This window comes from Megalobrama amblycephala, linkage group LG20, assembly GCF_018812025.1.
Source record: "Megalobrama amblycephala isolate DHTTF-2021 linkage group LG20, ASM1881202v1, whole genome shotgun sequence".
Taxonomy (NCBI): Eukaryota; Metazoa; Chordata; class Actinopteri; order Cypriniformes; family Xenocyprididae; genus Megalobrama; species Megalobrama amblycephala.
Genome location: NC_063063.1, coordinates 33,506,399 through 33,528,524, shown reverse-complemented (window position 1 = coordinate 33,528,524; position 22,126 = coordinate 33,506,399). Strand labels below are relative to the sequence as shown.

General features: G+C 43.3%; 1 protein-coding gene across 2 annotated transcripts; it reads left to right on the top strand.

Annotated features, from left to right (window-relative positions):
• Positions 1-13: 13 nt before the first annotated feature.
• Positions 14-20,545, top strand: LOC125255514. 2 transcript variants are annotated; one of them, XM_048170817.1, is made up of 12 exons: positions 14-66; positions 479-564; positions 11,853-11,894; positions 12,481-16,272; positions 16,351-16,379; positions 16,455-16,532; positions 16,660-16,849; positions 17,342-17,458; positions 17,601-17,782; positions 17,875-18,033; positions 18,190-18,359; positions 18,743-20,545. In XM_048170817.1, the coding sequence occupies exons 2-12, from the start codon at positions 543-545 to the stop codon at positions 18,882-18,884; spliced, it is 4,923 nt and encodes a 1,640-aa protein (XP_048026774.1). In that variant the 5' UTR covers positions 14-66; positions 479-542; the 3' UTR covers positions 18,885-20,545. The 2 variants fall into 2 exon arrangements, with proteins under 2 accessions (XP_048026774.1, XP_048026775.1); XM_048170818.1 differs by lacking the exon at positions 11,853-11,894 and having other exon boundaries at positions 24-66.
• The last annotated feature ends 1,581 nt before the right edge of the window (positions 20,546-22,126 follow it).

Here is a 22,126-nt window from a genome sequence, read left to right as displayed (position 1 = left end):
TAAACTTCTGACACAAATATAGTCAGTCTAGTTGGGTGAAGATCACTACATGTAAACTCATATCAGGTGAGTCCCTCCCTCTTTACATTCTTGAATTCAAATTTAGGAAATTAAAAAATTAAAAATTGGAAATAATAATAAATAACTTGCTACAAAAAAAGTTTTTTTTCCTTCGAAACAGAGCCATCACCATTGTCACTAATTTTTGATAAATGAGGAAAAGACTATTAGATATTTAAATGAGATATTAAAAAAACAAAACAAAAAACAGTTTACTAGCTATTTCTGAGTGAAATTTTTTTCTACACAATTATTTTTCTCAAAAAAAAAGGAAAAAAAAAGAGGTGAATGTAAAGTTGGTAGTAATAGTATATTAGTAAATAGAAATAGTAATTCAGCCCTGTAGCTCATTTTGATTCAACTAGTTAAACTCTCCTAATCACAGCTAATTTTTGTTTTATCTCTTAATTTATTTCAGAAAATCAATGCCTGATGTGGTTTGTTGAATAAATATTAAACACAGTGGACAATCAGATTCCACAATGGTGTTCACTGGTTTTAAAAGTAAGTATTTTTCTTTTCCTGTTTTGATTTAGAAAAAAAATATTGTGTATTTTGAGTAGGCAACTGACTGTGAATTAAATATATGACAATTGACTAAGCTTTGGTTAAAGAATACATGAGTAATTTTCTTAAAAAAAATTTATGTGTATTTAATAATTTTAATTATAATTTATAGTTCATTACAGTTGCATCTAAGTGTCATGCATGATCATTACTCTATCATCCTCAGTGAGCCAAACTTCAACATTTATTTATCAGTAACATGTTTCCCAATCCCAGAAAAGACATTTCTCAAAACTGTAACCACAAAACAAAAACAAAAGGTTTTCTCTTTTAACAAGCAAAAGCAAGTAAGAAGTGTCTCTTAATGGTATAGACAGTAGTGAAAATGTCCTTGGAGGACTTTATATTAATAATATATAAATTAAAATGAACTTTTGTTGCTATAGTTTTCTTTGCTGTAATGGACTATTTTTCTAAGTGTTATATTCAAAATACATATATACATATAATACAGTAATCTAATCGTTTCCAGCTAAATATTAATACTGCAACAATTATACTGATCGGCTGTGGCTGGATGTAACCAATCTGTGAGATTTGCCACTTGCAGTTGAAAAAAACTGAGACATAAATGTATGCTATTCAAAATCACCCTTATAGTACCCTCATTATACTATAAGGCCTTTGGAGGAGTGAATGAAAACAAGTGAATGAATACGAACACTAAAAATTTTCAAACAGATAAAAATGTTGAACTCTGCCATGGAAAGTAACATGTATAAACCATTAAAAATGATTTTATACCTGTATGTTATTATGCTGTAGCCACAATGGACCAGCGATTTTGCAAATTAATGGATAGATGGATGATTTAGCGCCATCTTCTGGTCGGACGCAAAAATTAATTTAACGTGTGACCCTCACAGTACATTATGCATATTCTGTATCCGTTAAGCGTGCATCGGTTGTAGACTCATCATTTGCGGTGCATTGTGGGATTGGATGAGTCCACTATAGTTTGGACACAAATACAAATGGCTGTCTCCTCAAACAGTGTCCTATTTAAGGGTATAGGAGGTAATTTCGGACACAGCAATGAAGTCGGACACTTTCTGCTTTCCGTAGTGTCATTTGCGCGATTCTCGCATACAATAATGTGTATACAATACAGTATTTTTTAAATAAATACAGGGATGTTTTCATGTAGTAACTGTCACGATCACCAGTGAGACTGCCCATCATTGCCACCAGAGGGCACTCCATCCTGGATTTCACACATCATTTGGACTCCATTTCCCATCTACCCTTATACCCTGGACTGATCACCCTGCACCTGCTACCCATTATACAATCACTCACTCACACATAAAAGACACTTGCACCCACACCTCCATGCGAAGTCTTGATTTGCCCCTGTGATCATTTCTGAGCGTTATTGTGGATTGCTATTCTTGTGTTTGACTGGACTGTTCCTCGTGTTTGATTCTCTGCTGCCTGCCCTGAACATTGCCTGTTCCTGGATTCTGTACATTTGCTGCCTGCCCTGATCTCTGCTTGTCTTTGGACTGTTTGTTTGCCGCCTGCCCTGATCTCTGCCTGTCCCTGTTTATGCCTCTGCCTTGTCCTTGCCCTGTTGTGTTTCCTTATCAATAAAAACTGCAAATGGATCCTAATTCAATACAACCTGGTGTACCTTTAATTAATGAAACAATGAATCACCATAGCAACAAACGATGCATGTGAACACAGACCAAAGGGAAGCAGGAAAACACAGAGAAACAAACTAAGTGTCCTTAAATATGTAAATAATGAAAATACAATTAAAATGTGACATTACTCCCCCATCCCAGAAGCCTGGAGTGGCAGGTAATGGGCAGATGACATGGGTAGTGCCAGCAGGCTAAGAAGCCTCCAGGGCAACACTAACAAAAAGGCACTAGTAGCAGCCAGGGAGGCGCTGTTAGCTCAGGGAGCCAGGGAGGCGCCAGTAGTACAGGGAGCCAAGGAGGTGCTGGCAGTGCAGGGAGCCAAGAAGGTGCTGGCAATTCAGGGAGCCAGTAAGGATCGGAGAGGTGCCCGACTCATGGAGCAGACTCATGGGGTGGAATGCACTCTGTAGTGGGCTCATGGGCTGGAGCGGGCTCTGGGGCTGGAGCAGACTATGGTGCAGACTCATGGGCTCTAGCAGGCTTTTAACAGAGCTCTGAGGCTGGAGTGGGCTCCTGGGTGGAAGACTGGAGGAATGTTTGTATAACCCAGACACAAATAGTAACAGCTACATACAAAAAAGGACCACATCTTCAAATAGGCCAGGGTAAATAGGAAGAATAAGCTCTGATACAGATTTCTCAGGAGGGGGCTCTGGAACAGCTGTCTCTGGAGTGGACTTGGGGTTTTCACTCTCTGGAACAGACTCAGGGATTTCACACAATAGAAAAGATTCTGGGTTTTCACTCTCTGGTACTGTGCTCAGGGGCTGGAGCCAACACTGGACTCTGCTCAGGGGCCAGAGCTGACACTAGACTATGCTCACGGGCCAGAGCTGACACTGGACTGTGCTCAGGGGCCAGAGCCGACACTGGACTGTGCTCAGGGGCCGGAGCCGACACTGGACTGTGCTCAGAGGCCGGAGCCAACACTGGACTGTGCTAAGGGGTTGGAGCCAACACTGGACTGTGCTCAGGGGCCAGAGCCGACACTGGACTGTGCTCAGGGGCCAGAGCCGACACTGGACTGTGCTCAGGGGCTGGAGCCAACACTGGACTGTACTCAGAGGCTGGAGCCAACACTGGACTGTGCTCAGGGGTTGGTGCCAACAGTAGACTGTGCTATGGAGCTGGAGCTGACACTGGACTGTGCTCAGGGGTTGGAACCCTCATTGGACTGTGCTCAGGGACTGGAACAAACAGTGGAATGTGCTATGGAGCTGGAGCTGACAATGGATGGTGCTCAAAGGTTGGAGTTGACACTGGACTGTGCTCAGAGCCTGGAGCCAAAACTGGAATGTGCTCAGAGGTTGGAACCCTCACTGGACTGTGCTCAGGGACTGGAGCAAACAGTGGAATGTGCTATGGAGCTGGAGCCAACACTGGAATGTGCTCAGGGGCTGGAGTCGACACTGGACTGTGCTCAGAGCATGGAGCCAAAACTGGACTGTGCTCAGAGGTTGGAACCCTCACTGGACTGTGCTCAGGGACTGGAGCAAACAGTGGAATGTGCTATGGAGCTGGAGCCGACACTAGACTCTGCTCAGGGGCTGGAGTCGACACTGGACTGTGCTCAGAGCATGGAGCCAAAACTGGACTGTGCTCAGGGCCTGGAGCCAACACTTGACTGTGCTTGGCCGACTTGCCCTGATAAGATGGTAGCTGGGTTCTGATGGTTGTTACCGGTTTGGTGATGGATGAGAACTGATGCACAGGAAGGGACTGGCTACCAGAGAATAGCTACTTATTGGAATCGTTGTTGTTCACCTCACTGGCTTCACCAACTGTAAAGGGAGAGCCACAAATCCATAACACCTAGATCCTATGGATCCAATTCCGTTGACCCAATCCTTATTGCTGAGGATTCAATTGCCTGGTGGTATCAGTTATAAAAGGTGATGGTCTAATCCAGTGGTCCCCAACCATATTCCTGGAGGCCCCCCAACACTGCACATTTTGCATGTCTCCCTAATCAAACACACCTGATTCAAGCATCAGCTTATTAGTAGAGACTCCAAGACCTGAAATGGGTGTGTCAGATAAAAGACATGAAACAAGAACATGGTTGGGAACCACTGGTCTAATCCAATCAAGAACAAATCCATGAGAGATTGTGACAACCAGTTATGTTGTCACATCTGTAAAAAGTGAAATTCTTGGATTCATTGCTACAACATAACTTTGTGATGTTGCAATAATTAATAATAAGTAGGGTCGCAGAGACATTTACAATAAGAAACTTCAACTAATTGTTTTGTAACTGCCCAAACTAATCAGTATGACACCAGATATTTCCAAAACTGTTCGATCAGACATTAATCATTTGAAACTTAACAGTGTCTAACAGTCAGTGTGAAAGATCTGCTTTGAAAAACAATTAATGTTCCCTTTCGATACTTCACTCGTACTGCATATGGGAAAAAGTCTCCCTTTTTCCCTGTTACTACAGCCTTTTTCAATAATGCAGTGTAACTGCACCGTCATTGGTTCATTCATTCGACAAAGCGTGCAAACTTTCCCGCTGAAATGGGCGGGGTTAAGGGCTATATAAGCAGGCGTTTCGCCATAGGATTTCAGTCCTTTCTCCTTCAGCGACGACAACGCATCTCCTCGCTGATTTCCGTTGAAGCCTGAAGAAGCTCGCCGCCTGGAAAGAAGCTCTCACCGCCGTTTGAAGAGGCTCCTGCAGCGGACCCAGCTGAGCTCGCCGGTCGAAGACAGCGCCCTCGCAGACTGCCGCCCAGAGCGCCGTCCTAGAGACGCCCGCCTCCCGCTTCCTGCTGCCTTCTCAGCGCGTCTCAAAAGAGCTTTTTCCCGCGGTTTATTGCCGCTCTAAAGAGCAAATTTCCAGCGGTTCTACCGCTCTAAAAGAGCTTCCCGCGGCCCTCGCCGCTCTAAAAGAGCCCCGCTTGTGGTACGTGCAGAGGCTGCACGAGAACGACGGACACGGTGAGTGTGTCGCATGCCTGGGCAAGTCCCACGCTAAAGGCACGCTCGCTGGAGCCTCATGCCCGCACTGCGAGTGCATGAGTTTGGCTTCTCTGCACTCGCGGGTCGCCTTGTTCACTGAAGGCGACTCTACCGCTCGTGCCCTCCCGTCTCCTTCCTCCCGCGAGCCGGACAGGAAGAGACAGCGGGGTAGAACGGTCCAGCCCGGAGTTGCTCAGCCCCCGCGTGCCTTGCCCTCTCCCACCAGAGAACGCTCACCCGTCCTGAGCAGCGTCCCTCTGCAGATGCGAGCGACCTCGTCTCGTTCGACGGATCAGACGAAGAGCCGCTCGACGACTTCATGTCCCTCGCGGCTTCTGAAACAGAAGGATGGGTTGGCGAGTCGGATGCCCCTCCGCCTCCTCTGGAGCCCACTGACCACGGCCCGGGTATGGATGCCGAACTCTTCCGCATCCTATCCAAAGCTGTGGAGGAGCTTGACCTCGAGTGGGCCCCGCCGGAGGAGCCGTCGCGTAGCCGCTTGGATGAGTGGTTTCTGCCAGGTCGTCGCCAGGCCCCTCGCCAGCGCTCCGCCCTGTTTTTTCCCGAGGTGCACGAGGAGCTTACTAAGTCGTCTTAGCTCCCTACTCTGCCTGCTTACATACGACTCACCATTCAGCCCTCACGTCTGTGGACAGCTAGGAAGAAAAGGGATATGAGCATCTACCGCCCCTGGATGAAGCAGTGGCAGCTCACCTCTGTCCTCCCGCGGCTGTGGGCTGGAAAACTAAGAGGGCCCTTCCTTCTAAGCCCTGCAGAACCACCTTCACCCTGGCTGGAAGAGCCTACACCTCCGCAGGCCAGGCTGCCTCAGCGCTCCACACCATGGCGATCTTCCAGGTGTTTCAAGCCAAGCTCCTCCACTCCCTGGACGAGTCCGGCGTTGACGCACCTGCCTTCAAGGACCTTCGCAGCGCCACCGATCTAGCCCTGCGGGCCACAAAGGCCACAGCCCAGGCCATTGGTCAGTCCATGGCCAGCCTGGTTGTACTTGAGCGCCATCTGTGGCTCAATCTGACTGAGATCAAGGATCTGGATAAGACGGCCTTTTTGGATGCGGTCTCTCCTTCCGGTCTTTTTGGGCCAGCGGTAGAGGGTTTCACTGAGCGATTCCATGAGACACTTTCTGCCCAAGCGCTCCAGCTCTGCATCTGCTTCAAGCCGCCCCAGGCCTGCTCCGGCTCAGCAGAGCAAGCCTGCTCCCCCTACCTCTCAGGCAGCGCCGCCTAAGGAGCATCGCAAAGCACCCTTCCTTCCCGAGACGCCAGGGACCCCGGCCCAAGATTGCGCTGGACCCGGTGACTCCGAAGTCGTCCTGATCCACCAGGAAGGAAGAGGGTTGGGGAATGTCTCGTTGCGACCGGACCACCCCAAAAGCTCCCTCGTGCAGTCTCTCCTCCGCCTCGTTTAATTCCGGGCGTGGGAGAAATGCTCTGTGTTGTAACTGGGCCCACAAATGTTGCGTCCACACAAAATGCAGTTTTCATGGCGAACACTATTTTACTTCCTCAAAAAGAGAGCAAATTTCCTCTTCCACTCTGCTCGATGTACGGCCCCCTACCAGGCGGCCCGTCATCCGACACCATTCAACCCCTTGTCACTCGGGCCGAGGCCTGGCAGGCCATCCCCGGGGTGTCAAGTTGGATCCTAGGGACCATAAGTCGGGGCTACTCGCTCCAGTTTGCCCGAAGGCCCCCACGCTTCGGCGGGGTACTTCAAACCTCAGTAAACTCTGGGCCGAGGTCATGGCTTTGCCGAGGAAAGGAGCTATAGAAATAGTCTCCCCTTCAGAGAGCGAGTCAGGCTTTTACAGCCGTTACTTTCTGGTCCCCAAGAAGGATGGCAGTCTCAGACCCATCCTAGATCTCAGACTTTTGAACCGCTCCCTCATGAGACGGAAGTTCAAAATGTTAACGCTGAAGCAGATCCTCGCACAGATTTGTCACGAGGACTGGTTCTGCTCACTGGATCTGAAAGATGCATACTTTCACATCCAGATAGCCCCCCACCACAGGCGATTCTTGAGATTCGCATTCGAGGGCGTGGCTTACCAATATACAGTCCTACCCTTCGGGCTGTCTCTGGCTCCTCACACTTTTACCTAGTGCATGAACGCGGCGCTTTCCCCACTGAGACAGATGGGAATCCGAGTTCTGAATTATCTCAATGATTGGCTCATCCTGGCCCATTCGCGAGCCGAGCTGGAACACCACAGATCCGTGCTCCTCAGCCACCTACAGTGCCTGGGTCTCAGGGTCAACCTAACCAAGAGCTTGCTGCTTCCCAGCCAACGTATATCGTTCCTGGGGGCAGTTTTCGACTCTGTCCGCATGACGGCAGTAGTCTCGCCAGAGCATGCTCTGGCCATTCAGCAGCTCGCAGCTTCCGTCAAGAACAAAGCCTACCTCCCTCTGAAGCTTTTCCAGAGGCTGTTAGGGCTGATGGCTTCCGCCTCCCCAGTTCTGCAGCTCGGCCTTCTTCGGATGAGGCCTCTACAGTACTGGTTGAAGTTTCGGGTCCCTCCTCGCGCCTGGCGGCATGGCCGCCTGTGTCTCAAGGTCAATCAGGCCTGTCTTTCAGCCCTGAAACCCTGGATGAACCCTGCTTGGTTCAGTCTTGGAGTACCCCTACAGGCGGTGTCACGAAGGACGGTGCTCTCCACAGACGCATCCAACTCGGGTTGGGACGCTCTTTGCGAGGGCAGACCGGCTTTCGGCTCGTGGTCCCACGAGGAGAGCCATCTACACATCAACTGCCTCGAGATGTTGGCAGTGATGCAAGCCCTTCAATCGTTTCAGGCCCACCTGATGGGACGCCACGTCTTAGTCCAGTCGGACAGTATGACAGTGGTGTCATACATAAATCACCAGGGCGGTCTTTCGTCCAGCCGCTTATGCGCTCTGGCAAAGCTTCTTCTGGAATGGGCACTGCCGAGGTTTCGGTCGCTCAGGGCGACTCACATACCTGGCAAGACCAATCTGGGTGCAGATATGCTATCTCGGAGCAACGTCCCCTCAGACGAGTGGATGCTCCATCCCCAGACGGTTCTCAAGATATGGGAGTTCTTCAGGAAGGCAGAGGTAGACCTCTTCGCCTCAGAAGACAACTCTCACTGCCCAACCTATTTTTCGAAGGAGGTCGATGCTCTGGCCTACACTTGGCCCAGCACCCTCCTTTACACATTTCCCCGATCGCTCTGATCCCGCAGGTCATCAGACGAGTCAGGGAAGACAAACACAGAGTCCTCCTTGTGGCCCCGCTCTGGAGGAGCCAAGTTTGGTCCTCAGAGCTGTTCAGGCTTTCCACGAAAGCTCCGTGGCCCATCCCCCTGAGACGGGACCTCCTCTCTCAGGCAAACAGAACGATCTGGCACCCACAGCCAGAGCTCTGAGCTCTGCACCTATGGTCCCTCGATGGGAGCCGGCTGACCTCCCCGGGGACGTGCTAAATACCATCTCTCAGGCGAGAGCCCCGTCCACGAGACGCCTCTACGCCCAGAAATGGTCGGTCTTTGTTGATTGGTGCTCTCCACGCAACATAGACCCTGTGGAGTGTGACGTATCTCTGATACTGTCTTTCCTCCAGGAGCGTTTGGATTTGGGGAGCGCCCCTTCAACGCTTAAAGTCTACGTAGCAGCCATCGCAGCGTTTCATGCTCCTATCGCTGGCCAGTCAGTGGGACGAAACAGCCTTGTGGTGCATTTCCTGAGGGGTTCTAGGTGATTGAATCCACCTCGTCCCCTCACTGTTCCCACTTGGGACCTCTCACTGGTCCTCAGAGCTCTTAAAGGGTCTCCCTTTGAGCCACTGTGTTCAGCTGACCTCAGGCCCCTGACGCTTAAAACCGCTCTGCTACTCGCACTAGCATCGGTCAAGCGTGTTGGCAACTTGCAGGCCCTTTCTGTAAGCCCTGCTTGCCTTGAGTTTGGGCCTAACGACTCCAAGGTCATGTTGAAACCCAGGCATGGCTACGTTCCCAAGGTGCTCTCGACCCCATTCAGAGCACAGGTCATTTCGTTCTCTGCACTCCCTCCTTCTTCGGATGAGCAAGAGCTGGAGTTGCTCTGCCCTGTCAGGGCATTGAGGATCTATGTTGAGCGATCACAGCCCTTCAGGCAGTCAGATCAGCTCTTTGTTTGTTTTGGTGGCCGCACCAAAGGGTCTTCGGTCTCAAAGCAATGTCTCTTGCGTTGGATAGTCGACGCTATTGCTCTCTGTTACTCCTCTATGGGCATTGATTGTCCCATAGGAGTTAGAGCCCACTCCACTAGAGGAATGGCTTCCTCCTGGGCCTGGTCCAGTGGAGTTTCCATTAACCCTCTGGAGTCTGAGGCTGATTTGGGGCCTGGAGAAGTTTTGACATGCCCTGACATTTGTGCTTTTTTCAGTTGTTCATAAACATATTAATGACACAAGTGTCATTACACTGTATTCAGCACAAACTAGGCTACCATAATATGTGAGGAACATGTGTGTACATGTTTGTGTTTTTGAAGGAATAACGTTTATGCGTGGTTACTGAAAAAACAAAAAACTTAAGTCACTGATATAAGGCCAATAAAAGTATATTAAATCTGTGTTCACAAGACTTTTGGGTATTGAAGGTTGTAGACTAGAGTTTTTGCTTCAAAATTATGTAAAAATTATGCTGACTACTCTTTCATTTATAACAATATACTGATTTAGTTTTTGTAAGACACTTTTTGCCAAGAAACACGGTATGCGAGGAGGCGTGAATCTCCATGAATAATGGCTCATTCTCACCTGTGAAGACAAAAGAATTGAATAGTAATGACCTGAAAAGACTTGCATATTAATGAGGCATTTCAGTCAGGTAGGCTGTGAAAAAAAACTTCTGTGATGTCTCAAGCTCATCATGGTATATGAAACATACAGAAAAATGTTATTACAATGTAAAATAATGGTTTTATATTATACTTTAAAATATAATGTATTTCTGTGATGCAAAGAGTCTGAATATAGGCTTTTAGTTTAAAAGCATGCACATTTGGAGAAATATAGGATTTTCATATGTTTATGTCAATTTTCTATACAGAGGAGTTATTTTTTATTTAATATTCATTGTTATCTCTATGAGCGCTGGTGTTTGCAATTCATACTGCAGCCGGAGGGCGCTCTGTGCATTTTAGTCCACAAATTCACCTAAGAAGAAGACGATATTCCATGAATGGTGTTTACCAATTCATACTACAGCCGGAGGGCGCTAAAGAAACAAAAACTCACTTAAAACTTATCAATAGAAGAAAACAAACAGGAATTTACTGCATGTCTTCCAGAGATCGCTAACCATGGCTTTTTCATCCAGATAAACAATTTTCAAGGCAATAAATACACGATTGAGATGATGAATGCATGTGTTGTCTCTGAATTTGCCTGTGAATAGCGCTGGCTCCGTGGGCGTGGCCGCATTAGTGGGTAATGAGCTGAATCACGGACTTCTGACATGGCTCTCTTTTCATACAGATTACATAAACACAGAATGTTTGTTTTCGATTTGACTTGCACGATTTAAAACCTGACATTTCAACGTTTTGTTAGACATAAGTATGAATTTTTTGTGATTAGTATTCACTAAGTTACACTTCATTTTCTGAGAACTATCAGATTGGACTTCGTTCAGAGGGAGATGAGAGATCACGCATCATGTTAGTTTTCTTTATTTTACAAAAAGCACAACATTTTGTTTTTACTCTGAGTGTATACAAATAAAAGGAAATATTCTATATTTTCAATTGATGTATTACTTATGTCTCTATGACAACAAATGACAGAGTATTTTAAGTCTGTTTTGCTGCAATGTGAAAAAAAACCTGCAAAACGCGCCGGCGCGTTTTTAGACCTCAGAGTGTTAAAGACATCTGTGAGGCGGCCAGCTGGTCTTCGTCGTCCACTTTTGTCAGGTTTTATCATTTGGATGTCCCGACCTTACAAGCTCGGGTCCTTTCGGTGTGACCCGACGGCCTCTGTCGAGCTCCGCCTCATGCCAATACGGGAGTTATCTCCTCTTGTAGTGTAACAAGGGTTCGGCGGCTTCGGCCTTCTTACTTGTCCTCTGCCATGGCACGGCGCGGTTGAATTCGTTCCCCATACGCAGTACGAGTGAAGTATCGAAAGGGAACGTACTCGGTTACTAACGTAACCTCGGTTCCCTGAGATACGGAACGAGTACTGCGTTACTTGCCGTGCCACAAGGCTGCGGCTTCAGTGTCATCGCAGTTGATATGGCCTGAAATCCTATGGCGAAACGCCTGCTTATATAGCCCTTAACCCCGCCCATTTCGGTGGGAAAGTTTGCACGCTTTGTCACCATAGGCCGCGCAGCTATGCCGCGCCGTCATTGGTTCAACAACTTGTCTATGAGTGAACCAATGACGGTGCAGTTACACTGCGTTATTGAAAAAGGCTTCAGTAACGGGGAAAAAGGGAGACTTTTCCCCATACGCAGTACTCGTTCCGTATCTCAGGGAACCGAGGTTACGTTAGTAACCGAGTACGTTTGTGTGCAATGTGAAAGAATTCTAACAATAGAAAAAACATTAAACCTTTTCATTTTTGTCTTTTTTATGCCAGGTGTTGTATGGTCACTGCTGACTGTCATCTCTTTAAGCCTCTGTAAGTGTAATAAGAAGTGTTTCCTTTAAACAAATGTCTGTTGACCCTGTGAAAGTATTACATTTTTGTTTAAATAATTGGTTACATTCATATCTTCAGTATTTGGTCACTGTCAAAACTCTAAGCAGTTGTCCATATAAGAAAACAATTTAACACACCTGTTAATCTCCCTTCCAAAATGCATTACAAATTCATACATGTTCAAATGAGATATTTTGAAAATATTTATTACATTTTAAATTATGGATTCTATGAATCAAAACAAATAAACAGTGCCGGAAGCACGTGTGGAAAATATCCCAATTTTATTGGCCGACAGAATGGTCAGGTGATGTTATGTGGTCACCAAGTCACCAAGACAATAAATAGACACCTGAAATATTTGTCACCAGAGTCTAATTGTCTGAAGGAAGATGTTTCAAACATTATATCAATATTATACCCAAACGTTTCCTGCCGGGCCCCCCTTAAAAGAACAATTTAAACTTAAAATGTGTTTCAAATTAAAATAAGTGTGCTAAACATGCTGGAAATTCACCTGGTTTGGTATTTGTGTTTACTTTGATCACATCTTTCTCATCCTCAGGTATAATATCCACCACTGCCGCTGAATCAAGATCAGCAGTCAGTTTAGTTTTGGACTGTGAGCTTGATAATGACATGTACATCTGCACCGGTGCTCAGTACCGCATGTACTGCAACTCAAGAATGCATCATTTCTCCTACCAGAGATACCAAAACCAGAACCAATACCAGTGCATGAGTAATAACTGTATCTGTGTTGGTAATAAGGACACCTGTACATGCTACAAAAATACTTCATCCTGCTTCTGTGAGAATTTTCGCAATAACATCACTATCCCTACAGTAGTTAGTCCAGTCTATGACTGTGGGCTTTATAACGACACGTACATCTGCACTGGTGCTCAGTACAACATGTACTGCAACACAAGTGTGCATGACTTCCATTACAGTAAAAACCATTACCATTGTTTAAATAATAACTGTAGCTGCATTGGTAATAAGGACAACTGTACCTGCTCTAGTAACACTTCCTCCTGCTTCTGTGAGACTAACAGCAAAAGCATCCCTGCAGCAGTGAGTCCAGTCTATGACTGTGGGCTTTATAAAGACACGTACATCTGCACTGGTGCTCAGCACCGCATGTACTGCAACACAAGATTGCATAGTTTCTATTACCAGAGATATAGAAACCCAAACCAACACCTGTACCAATGCTGGAGTAATAACTGTAACTGTGTTGGTTATAAGGACACCTGTACATGCTCTAGTAGCACTTTGTCCTCCTGCTTCTGTGAAACTTATGGTAATAACATCACTGTCCCAACAGCAGCTAGTCCAGTCACAGACCCTGACTGTGTGCTACAAAACAACATGTACATCTGCACTGGTGCTCAGTACCGCATGTACTGCAACACACAAATGCATGATTTTTCCTACCAAAATTATCAGTTCCAGCACCAGTACCAATGTGTGAACAATAACTGTGACTGTGTTGGTAATAAGGACACCTGCACATGCTCTAGTAGCACTTTGTCCTCCTGCTTCTGTGAGACTTACGGCAATACCATTGCTCTCACGACAGCAGTTACTCCAGTCTATGGCTGTGTGCTTTATAACGACACATCCTACATCTGCACTGGTGCTCAGTACCACATGTACTGCAACACAAGTGTGCATGACTTCCATTACGATACATACCATGACCACTGTTTTAATAATAACTGTAACTGCATTGGTAATAAGGACACCTGTACGTGCTACTATAATATGTCATCCTCCTGCTTCTGTGCTAATTACAACAATAGCATCTCTATCCCTGCAGCAGTGAGTCCAGTCTATGACTGTGGGATTTATAACGACACATACATCTGCACTGGTGCTCAGCACCGCATGTACTGCAACACAAGAATGCATTATTTCTACTACCTGAAATATCAGTACCAAGACCAATACGCATGTGTGAGTAATGACTGCATCTGTGTTGGCCATAAGGACACCTGTACATGCTCTAGTAGCACTTTGTCATCCTGCTTCTGTGAGACTTACGGTAATATCGTTGCTCTCAATAGAGCAGTTGCTCCAGCTTATGGCTGTGTGCTTTATAACAACACGTACATCTGCACTGGTGCTCAGTACCACATGTACTGCAACACAAGAATGCATAATTTCTACTACCTGAAATATCAGTACCAAGACTATTACCTGTGCATGAGTGATGACTGCACCTGTGTTGGTCATAAGGACACCTGTACATGCTCTAGTAGCACTTTGTCCTCCTGCTTCTGTGAGACGTACAACAATAGCATCACTATCCCTACAGCAGTTAGTCCATTGAGACTCTCTCAATGTGTGTTTTTTAATGACAAGTACATCTGCACTGGTGCTCAGTACCGCATGCACTGCAAGACAAGTGTGCATGATTTTTACTACCTTTATCAAAATCAAAACCAATACCAGTACCAATGCTGGAATAATAACTGTAACTGTGTTGGTAATAAGGACACCTGTACATGCTCTAGTAGCACTTTGTCCTCCTGCTTCTGTGAGACTTACGGCAATACCATTGCTCTCATTACATCAGTTAGTCCAGTCTATGGCTGTGTGCTTTATAACAACACATCCTACATCTGCACTGGTGCTCAGTACCACATGTACTGCAACACAAGTGTGCATGACTTCCATTACGATACATACCATTACCATTGTTTAAATAATAACTGTAACTGCATTGGTTATAAGGACACCTGTACATGCTCTCGCAGCACTTTGTCCTCCTGCTTCTGTGAGACTTACGGTAATATCGTTGCTCTCAATAGAGCAGTTGCTCCAGCTTATGGCTGTGTGCTTTATAATGACACGTACATCTGCACTGGTGCTCAGTACCGCATGTACTGCAATACAAGAATGCATGATTTCTACTACTGGAAGTATCAGTACCAAAACCAATTCCAGTATGAATGCTGGAGTAATAACTGTGCCTGTGTTGGTCATAAGGACACCTGTACATGCTCTAGTAGCACTTTGTCTTCCTGCTTCTGTGAGACCTACAACAATAGCATCACTATCCCTACAGCAGTTAGTCCATTGAGAGTTTCTCAATGTGTGCTTTTTAATGATACATATATTTGTACTGGTGCTCAGTACCGCATACACTGCAACACAAGCACGCACGATTTCTACTACTGGAGATATAGATACCAAGACCAATACCTGTGCATGAGTAATGACTGCTTCTGTGTTGGTAATAAGGACACCTGTACATGCCACTATAGCACTCTGTCCTCCTGCTTCTGTGAGACTTATGGCAATACCATTGCTCTCACGACAGCAGTTACTCCAGTCTATGACTGTGGGCTTTATAACGACACATCCTACATCTGCACTGGTGCTCTGTACAACATGTACTGCAACACAAGTGTGCATGACTTCCATTACAATAAAAACCATTACCATTGTTTAAATAATAACTGTGACTGCATTGGTAATAAGGACACCTGTACGTGCTACTATAATATGTCATCCTCCTGCTTTTGTACAAATTACAATAGCATCACTATCCCTGCAGCAGTGAGTCCAGTCTATGACTGTGGGCTTTATAACGACACATACATCTGCACTGGTGCTCAGTACCGCATGTACTGCAACACAAGAATGCATTATTTTAACTACCAGAGATATAGTTACCCAAACCAATACCAGTACGAATGCTGGAATTATAACTGTGACTGTGTTGGTAATAAGGACACCTGTACATGCTCTAGTAGCACTCTGTCCTCCTGCTTCTGTGAAACTTACAGCAATATCACTGCTCTCAATAGAAAAGTTGCTCCAGCTTATGGCTGTGTGCTTTATAATGACACGTACATCTGCACTGGTGCTCAATATCACATGTACTGCAATACAAGAATGCATGATTTCTACTACTGGAGATATCAGTACCAAAACCAAGACCAAGACCAATACCTGTGCATTAGTACTGGCTGTATCTGTGTTGGTGATAAGGACACCTGTACATGTTACAGTAGCACTTTGTCTTCCTGTTTCTGTGAGACGTACAACAATAGCATCACTATCCCTACTTCAGTTAGTTCATTGAGGCTCTCTAAATGTGTGTTTTTTAATAACATGTACATCTGCACTGGTGCTCAGTACCGCATGCACTGCAACACAAGTGTGCATTATTTTAACTACCGGAGATATCAGAACCAAAACCAGTATGGATACCAATGCTGGAGTGATAACTGTGCCTGCATTGGCAATAATGACACCTGTACATGCTATAGTAGTACCGCCTCCTCCTGCTTCTGCGAGTATAATATCTCCAGCCCAACCACACTCAGTCCAACTACTACAGGTAAGCATGTTTCTAGACTGAAATGTGGTATTTTATTTTACTGCATTCATGTTATAATGATGAATTCCCTCATTACAGGTCTGGATAACATGCTGGATCAGTGCAGGGTAAGCCGAATATTTAAATGTACACAGTGCACAGAGTCTTTCAGTTTTATTCATAAAGCTTAATTGTGTTTTCAGAGTCAGAACTCTGGAGGATGTTTTCAAAACCTTCTTGACCAGATAGAGAACATTACAAATCAAGAGCTTCCTTTGGATGTAAGTATTTAAAAAAAAAAATCATAATAAAATCAATGTCAGTTACATAATGATTGACAGTTCTGTCATATTCCCTCTCTTAATGTTTACAAGTACAACGACTGTATTTCTCTGATCAATAAATTAGACTGTGACCGAATTTCTGACTATGGCCATCAACACTTCAGAGAAGATTTTAGAGTCATCCTCATCAGTCAGCCCAGCTGAACTAGCCTCCTACGGAAACCGCGTGTTAAAAACTAGCGAGAAACTCATATCTACGTTGGTGAAGCCAACAGACACGAGTGCCAATGTCAGTTTTACTCTTCCCACTGTAGGTAAGTGAGAAACAGTTATTACTGATGATGAAACTAAGATTATAGTATGTGATGTCAGGGACCCTATATAGTCTAGAAAGCAGAAAACAGTGCCTGTATTTTTTGTTGCAGATGTCAAAAGTAAGTATTTTGGTGCAATTTCATCTGTCTTTTGTTATATGCCTTGAAAAACCAAGAAAAAAGAAAATACAACAAAACATCACAATGTGTTTTCTGAATATATTACCTAAAACAATCAACATTCACAAGACATTTACTAAACAATAAAACTGAAAGTCTGTGCAGTTTAAAGTAATAATCAACTACAGGGTATGATTTTAAGGACATTTTAGATCAAACAACAACAGAGATGAAAACCCAACAATAGTGAATCGACATTATATTTGTTTGTCATTGCCTGTAAATTGGACTTTAATAAAAAAAACAAAAAGAGAAGAAAAGTATTGCAGATAAATTAGTATAACCCATAACCACTTGTTTGTTCATTATCAGAGGGACAAGTCTTCATGGTTGGACCACACGTCACCTTAGATAAAATCCCTCGACTTGACACGACGAGTTCTTCTGTGGACATCGATCTCATTGGGATTGCCAAGAACAACAACGAAGGTCTGAGAAATATTTTAGTTTGATTAAATAAAAAAAGGAAACTGTAGAAAGAGACTTACCATCACCACTATACGTCATTTACTTTTATATTGTTGTTGTTTTAACACAGTATTACATGTATGCTTCTGTTTCTGTCACACAGGATCAGCTGCTGTGGCTTTCTTGAGTTATAACACAATGGAGAATCTACTGAAGCCCGACTTCTTCAACACATCAAATGATACGGTTAAAACCATGATGTCCACCGTGATCTCAGTTACTCTTCCCAAAACCACCAACACTAAACTAACCAAACCAGTCAACTTCACCCTCAAACACATCAGAGTGAGAGACCAACCTGAGATCTGATGAACATCTGAGAACATCTAATATTCAGTGCTGAAATATTTTCTGCATGCTCCTTCTTCTTTTTGCAGGACTCCAACCCCAGCGGTTCTCTGTCCTGTGTGTACTGGAACACCAGCGAGTGGATTGTAGATGGTTGTTCTGTTTTAGAGACCAACAGCAACTACACTGTGTGTTCCTGTGTTCATCTGTCGACATTCACTCTTGTGCAAACCAGCAGTTCATCACAGGTAAGAAAGAGAACAAGTTAAACCTCCTCAAACGATTGAAGCATTGAACGCACTAGCAGCATTCAAATGCTGTCTATAGTGGATGGTCAACATTTATAGTGACCATTGAAGAACAGCACAGATTTGGCACTCATGAACTCTGACATGTGTTTTCAGAGCAATCCACCGTTGGACCTGTTGACCTGGGTGTCTGTGATCTTGGGGCTGCTGTTCTTGAGTGTGGGCCTGTTGATCTTTGCCCTTTGTCAGTGGACTCGCATGTCTGATTGGATATGTGGTCACTCTCGTTGTGTCCGGCTGGTTCCTGAAGGCTATGTCAGGGAACTGTGAGTTGTTTTTGTTTGTTTTTGTTTAGAAGGAGATAAAACAGCTCAGGCTTTTGTGACATTTCTATCTGATAAAAATACAATCTCGCATACAACAGTGATAAATTGTCTTCCTCAGTAGTGAATTTAGCCATTTTATCATCCTGCTCCATAGGAAAACAATTTCACCGTCTCCAGAGTCAGTATATGAAAGAAAAAAAGCATCAGTATTTATCAGCATTACTTCTGAAAATGCAAATCTAGTCTTATCTAGAAATCTAGAAAATGCAAAAACACCTTTTATTGTCTGTTTATTACAAACACATTCCAGTGTGGTTCATGAGTTTCAGAGGTTAATTGATGTCATGAAGTCACTCATTTCCTCTCGTCTCATTCTTGTCCAGGTCTGGCAGCAGTACAAGAAGTGCTTCAGATGTCTTCGCTGTGGACTCAAAGCCAACAACATCGAAAGTGTCCCAAGAAAAACGCTGCGACATCACGTTATCCCTAGAACACGTGAACCAAAATACCAACAAGAGTGCATAAAGGATGAGGGTCAAACATTTTGAATGAATGATTCTTAAAAAAGAGCACTATTAATGATAGATAAATAATCAAGAATGAATGTGTAGTATGAATGCAATCTGAATGTTCTACACCCACCACCATTTTAACATTATCATGTGAGATATTTAATATCCCATATGGATAGTAAAATGTCTGTTGGATGTGAACTTCAAAATCTTAGCAGAAGCTGTAGGTTATCCGGGTACTTTTGTTTTTTTGTCTAATGTTATATGAATACTGTGAATTCAGACATGTTACTCATTGCCCATACTTCTTTTCACCTGCTATATTGTAGGGAGATGTGTGTATTCAAGCTACTTTTGGGCTCAAAAAAGACACCACAGGCTTTTAAGGTAATCCATAAAGACAAAATATTATTATTGACAGTATCCAAAAATACTGTGAGGAGTCAAAATTCCATAGAAAATGAATACGGGTCAATTTGACCCCTCTTTATGAAGAATTTCTTTTAAGAATTCATGGAATATCAAATATATTTTTTAATTGATAGAATATAATTAACAAATCACTGCATGCCAGGTTGATTTGACCCCCTTTATGCATTCTAGGGTTCAGAAATACTTTTGTTTTTGTATGTTTAATTTCATAAGGCCAATTCACCCTGCACTGACAGACGTGACCAATGCAGACAGTCATCAGATTTCAGTATGTCACTGTTTAGATGTTCCACGACCCAACATATGCTGATTCAGCAGATTCAGTTGGTGAAAGCAAGAGCTGACCATGCCAACAGGAATTTCACACTGATCCGACAAATCTCAACAAAGTGTCTGTTGCCATCTGGTGGTTCAGTGTGAATTGGCCTACAAATACTACTGATGTAAATGAAATAACTCATTTAAGCACTCAAGATTTTATTTTTATTTTTTTTTGGTGGAGGGCAAAAGTATGTTTACAGACTAAGTCTAATTACTAGTTTTTCTACTCTAGTTTTTGTTTACTTAATATAAAAGCTGAATATGGAATAAATGCGTGCAAAATACAAAAACTAAAAAGTACTTCATGTCTACATGGTAAATGGAAACATTAAGTGACTTTACATTGTATAGTATCATAAAAGCAAATTTTTAAATGAGGCATGTATAAGCTCAAATAATGAAACTGTTAAACTATATTTGGATTTAACTGTAACTGTTTTAAATGTTTAACAATTAGAGTTTAACAATTTTATCAAGCTCAGAAAGCCATTCATTAGATGATCATTTTTCTGTAAAAACATGTTATACGAGTGTCTTATTTTAAAGCTGTTAATACTATTGATGTAAAGCTCAAACTATTTTATTGAGTCTTTTTTAAGCATATTTTACAGATTCCTCTCAATAATCAAACTTAAATATTTTCAAGTAAATGTTGGCAAATAAAAAGTAAAAGCCTAAAAACTATTTCATGTGTGCGCAGTGAAGGGAAATAAACTATTTTACACTGTATAGAATTATAGTTGTTTAGTAGTAAAGTTACGAATTTGTTAATCTTGCAGAATTACATTTTTGTTTGTCAAGCTCAAAGTTATTTCTTCTGTAAGGATTCATTCATAACAGTATGTTACTTTAAATATTCATATGCATTATGCAAAATATGTAATTTTTGTTACAAAATATCTTAATAAACAAAACAAACAATAGCATAAAATTTGTATTTGAATAATTTTTTTTCAGGTTCCACAAAAGAAAAAAGATCCAGTGACTTGAATTTGAGAGGAATAACATAGAAATATGAAATACTGAGCCCGATCACACGAAAATGCGTATCAATAGTACGAGTTTGTAATCTCGTAGAATATATACGCCAAAATGAGTTATATTCTACGAGATTACAAACTCGTACTATTGATACGCATTCTCATGTGATCGTCTTGGAAATACTAAATCAAGCCATCTTCCACATCATTTCTGTATTTAAAATGCAATATTAATAACCCTTAGAAATGTAAATGCTTTTTATTTATTTTATTGTATTTTTTACAACAGAAATCAATCATCAGAGTTTGAGGGATGGATGAGACTTGAAATGTACTCTTATTGAGGAAGTTAAGAAGGGAATGTTAGGATTAGTTATAACGGGTTGCGCCAACCCTTGCGGAAAGAAAATATATTTTATATTTATTATGACCAATATATTAATATATATAATATATCGTCAAACTCCAATGTCTTTATGTCTTTTGCACCCTGGCATGTTTAATCTTGAATGAATTCTCTCAGGATGCTTTAATTAACTATGTATGTTCTGTTACGATACCATGCATTAGTCTACTTCTAAGGTCTTTTGGAGTAAAAGTTACCAATTCTGAAACCATCATAAATTATGCAAATTGAGCTGTAAGACAAAGAGAACTTTTCCCTCAAAATCCACGCTGAACATTGGCTGTTCACCCAAGGAGGCGTTTTGGCTTGTTTGTCCTTAAAAAAGACAACCACACGCAGGTTCCTTTGTCTCGATTGTCGTTTGGAAGCAGACAACAGCGGTCTAACAGACTAACAGAACAATCGCACCAGAGTTCGTTTTAATCCAACCAAACATGACAAGTGTGAACGCACCCTAAGACAGCTAAAGCAGAGCGGAGTGACTGTGCGAATGACTGTCAAGAGATAGTCATCCTGGTGTGATGAGGTTCCTCAGACAGAGTAGGCCAAGCATTTTGCACAGATTTGATGCATGGTACATGGCAAAAGGTTTATCAGTTAGTTGATGTTCAAAGAAATAGACATATCTAAATGAGATTAGGAAAACATGTAGTCATAATTATATGTTATGTATGTCTATCATATCATAATAATGCTTTGCGTACTGTAGGTTTTGGCAAGAAGATTGATGAGCTTGCCAAGCCAAGAAGCTGCATAACTCATTAAGAGAATAGGGACAACCCTTTTAGACAATGCGGCGGGCGTGCCGACCATTTTTCCTGTCCTTAAACTAGCAAAAGTGGATTCAGACATGCCCTAAGCGCACTTGCGCCATACACTTCAGACCGTGTGCTTAGATCGTTAAAATAGGGCCCGGAGTTTCGCAAACCGCATCGGCCTCCAGTTATTTCTGCAGTGGAAAGAGAGTCTGGAAAAAGACACTTCTCTAGCCATCCCATCCTCAAGCAAGCAGTGGCCTTCAAAACTGAAGACAGCAGAAGATTTGTATGAAGTATGAATCAATGTAAAAGAATGAAAGTCAACAAATGTCTAAAATAACTTTATTTTATGATTATT

Coding starts and splice junctions, on each gene's coding strand:
- LOC125255514 (XM_048170817.1), top strand. CDS start 543: ATGGTGTTCACTGGTTTTAAAA. Junction 565..11,852: donor GGTGTTCACTGGTTTTAAAA/GTAAGTATTTTT, acceptor TTTTTATGCCAG/GTGTTGTATGGTCACTGCTG. Junction 18,360..18,742: donor GAAGGCTATGTCAGGGAACT/GTGAGTTGTTTT, acceptor ATTCTTGTCCAG/GTCTGGCAGCAGTACAAGAA.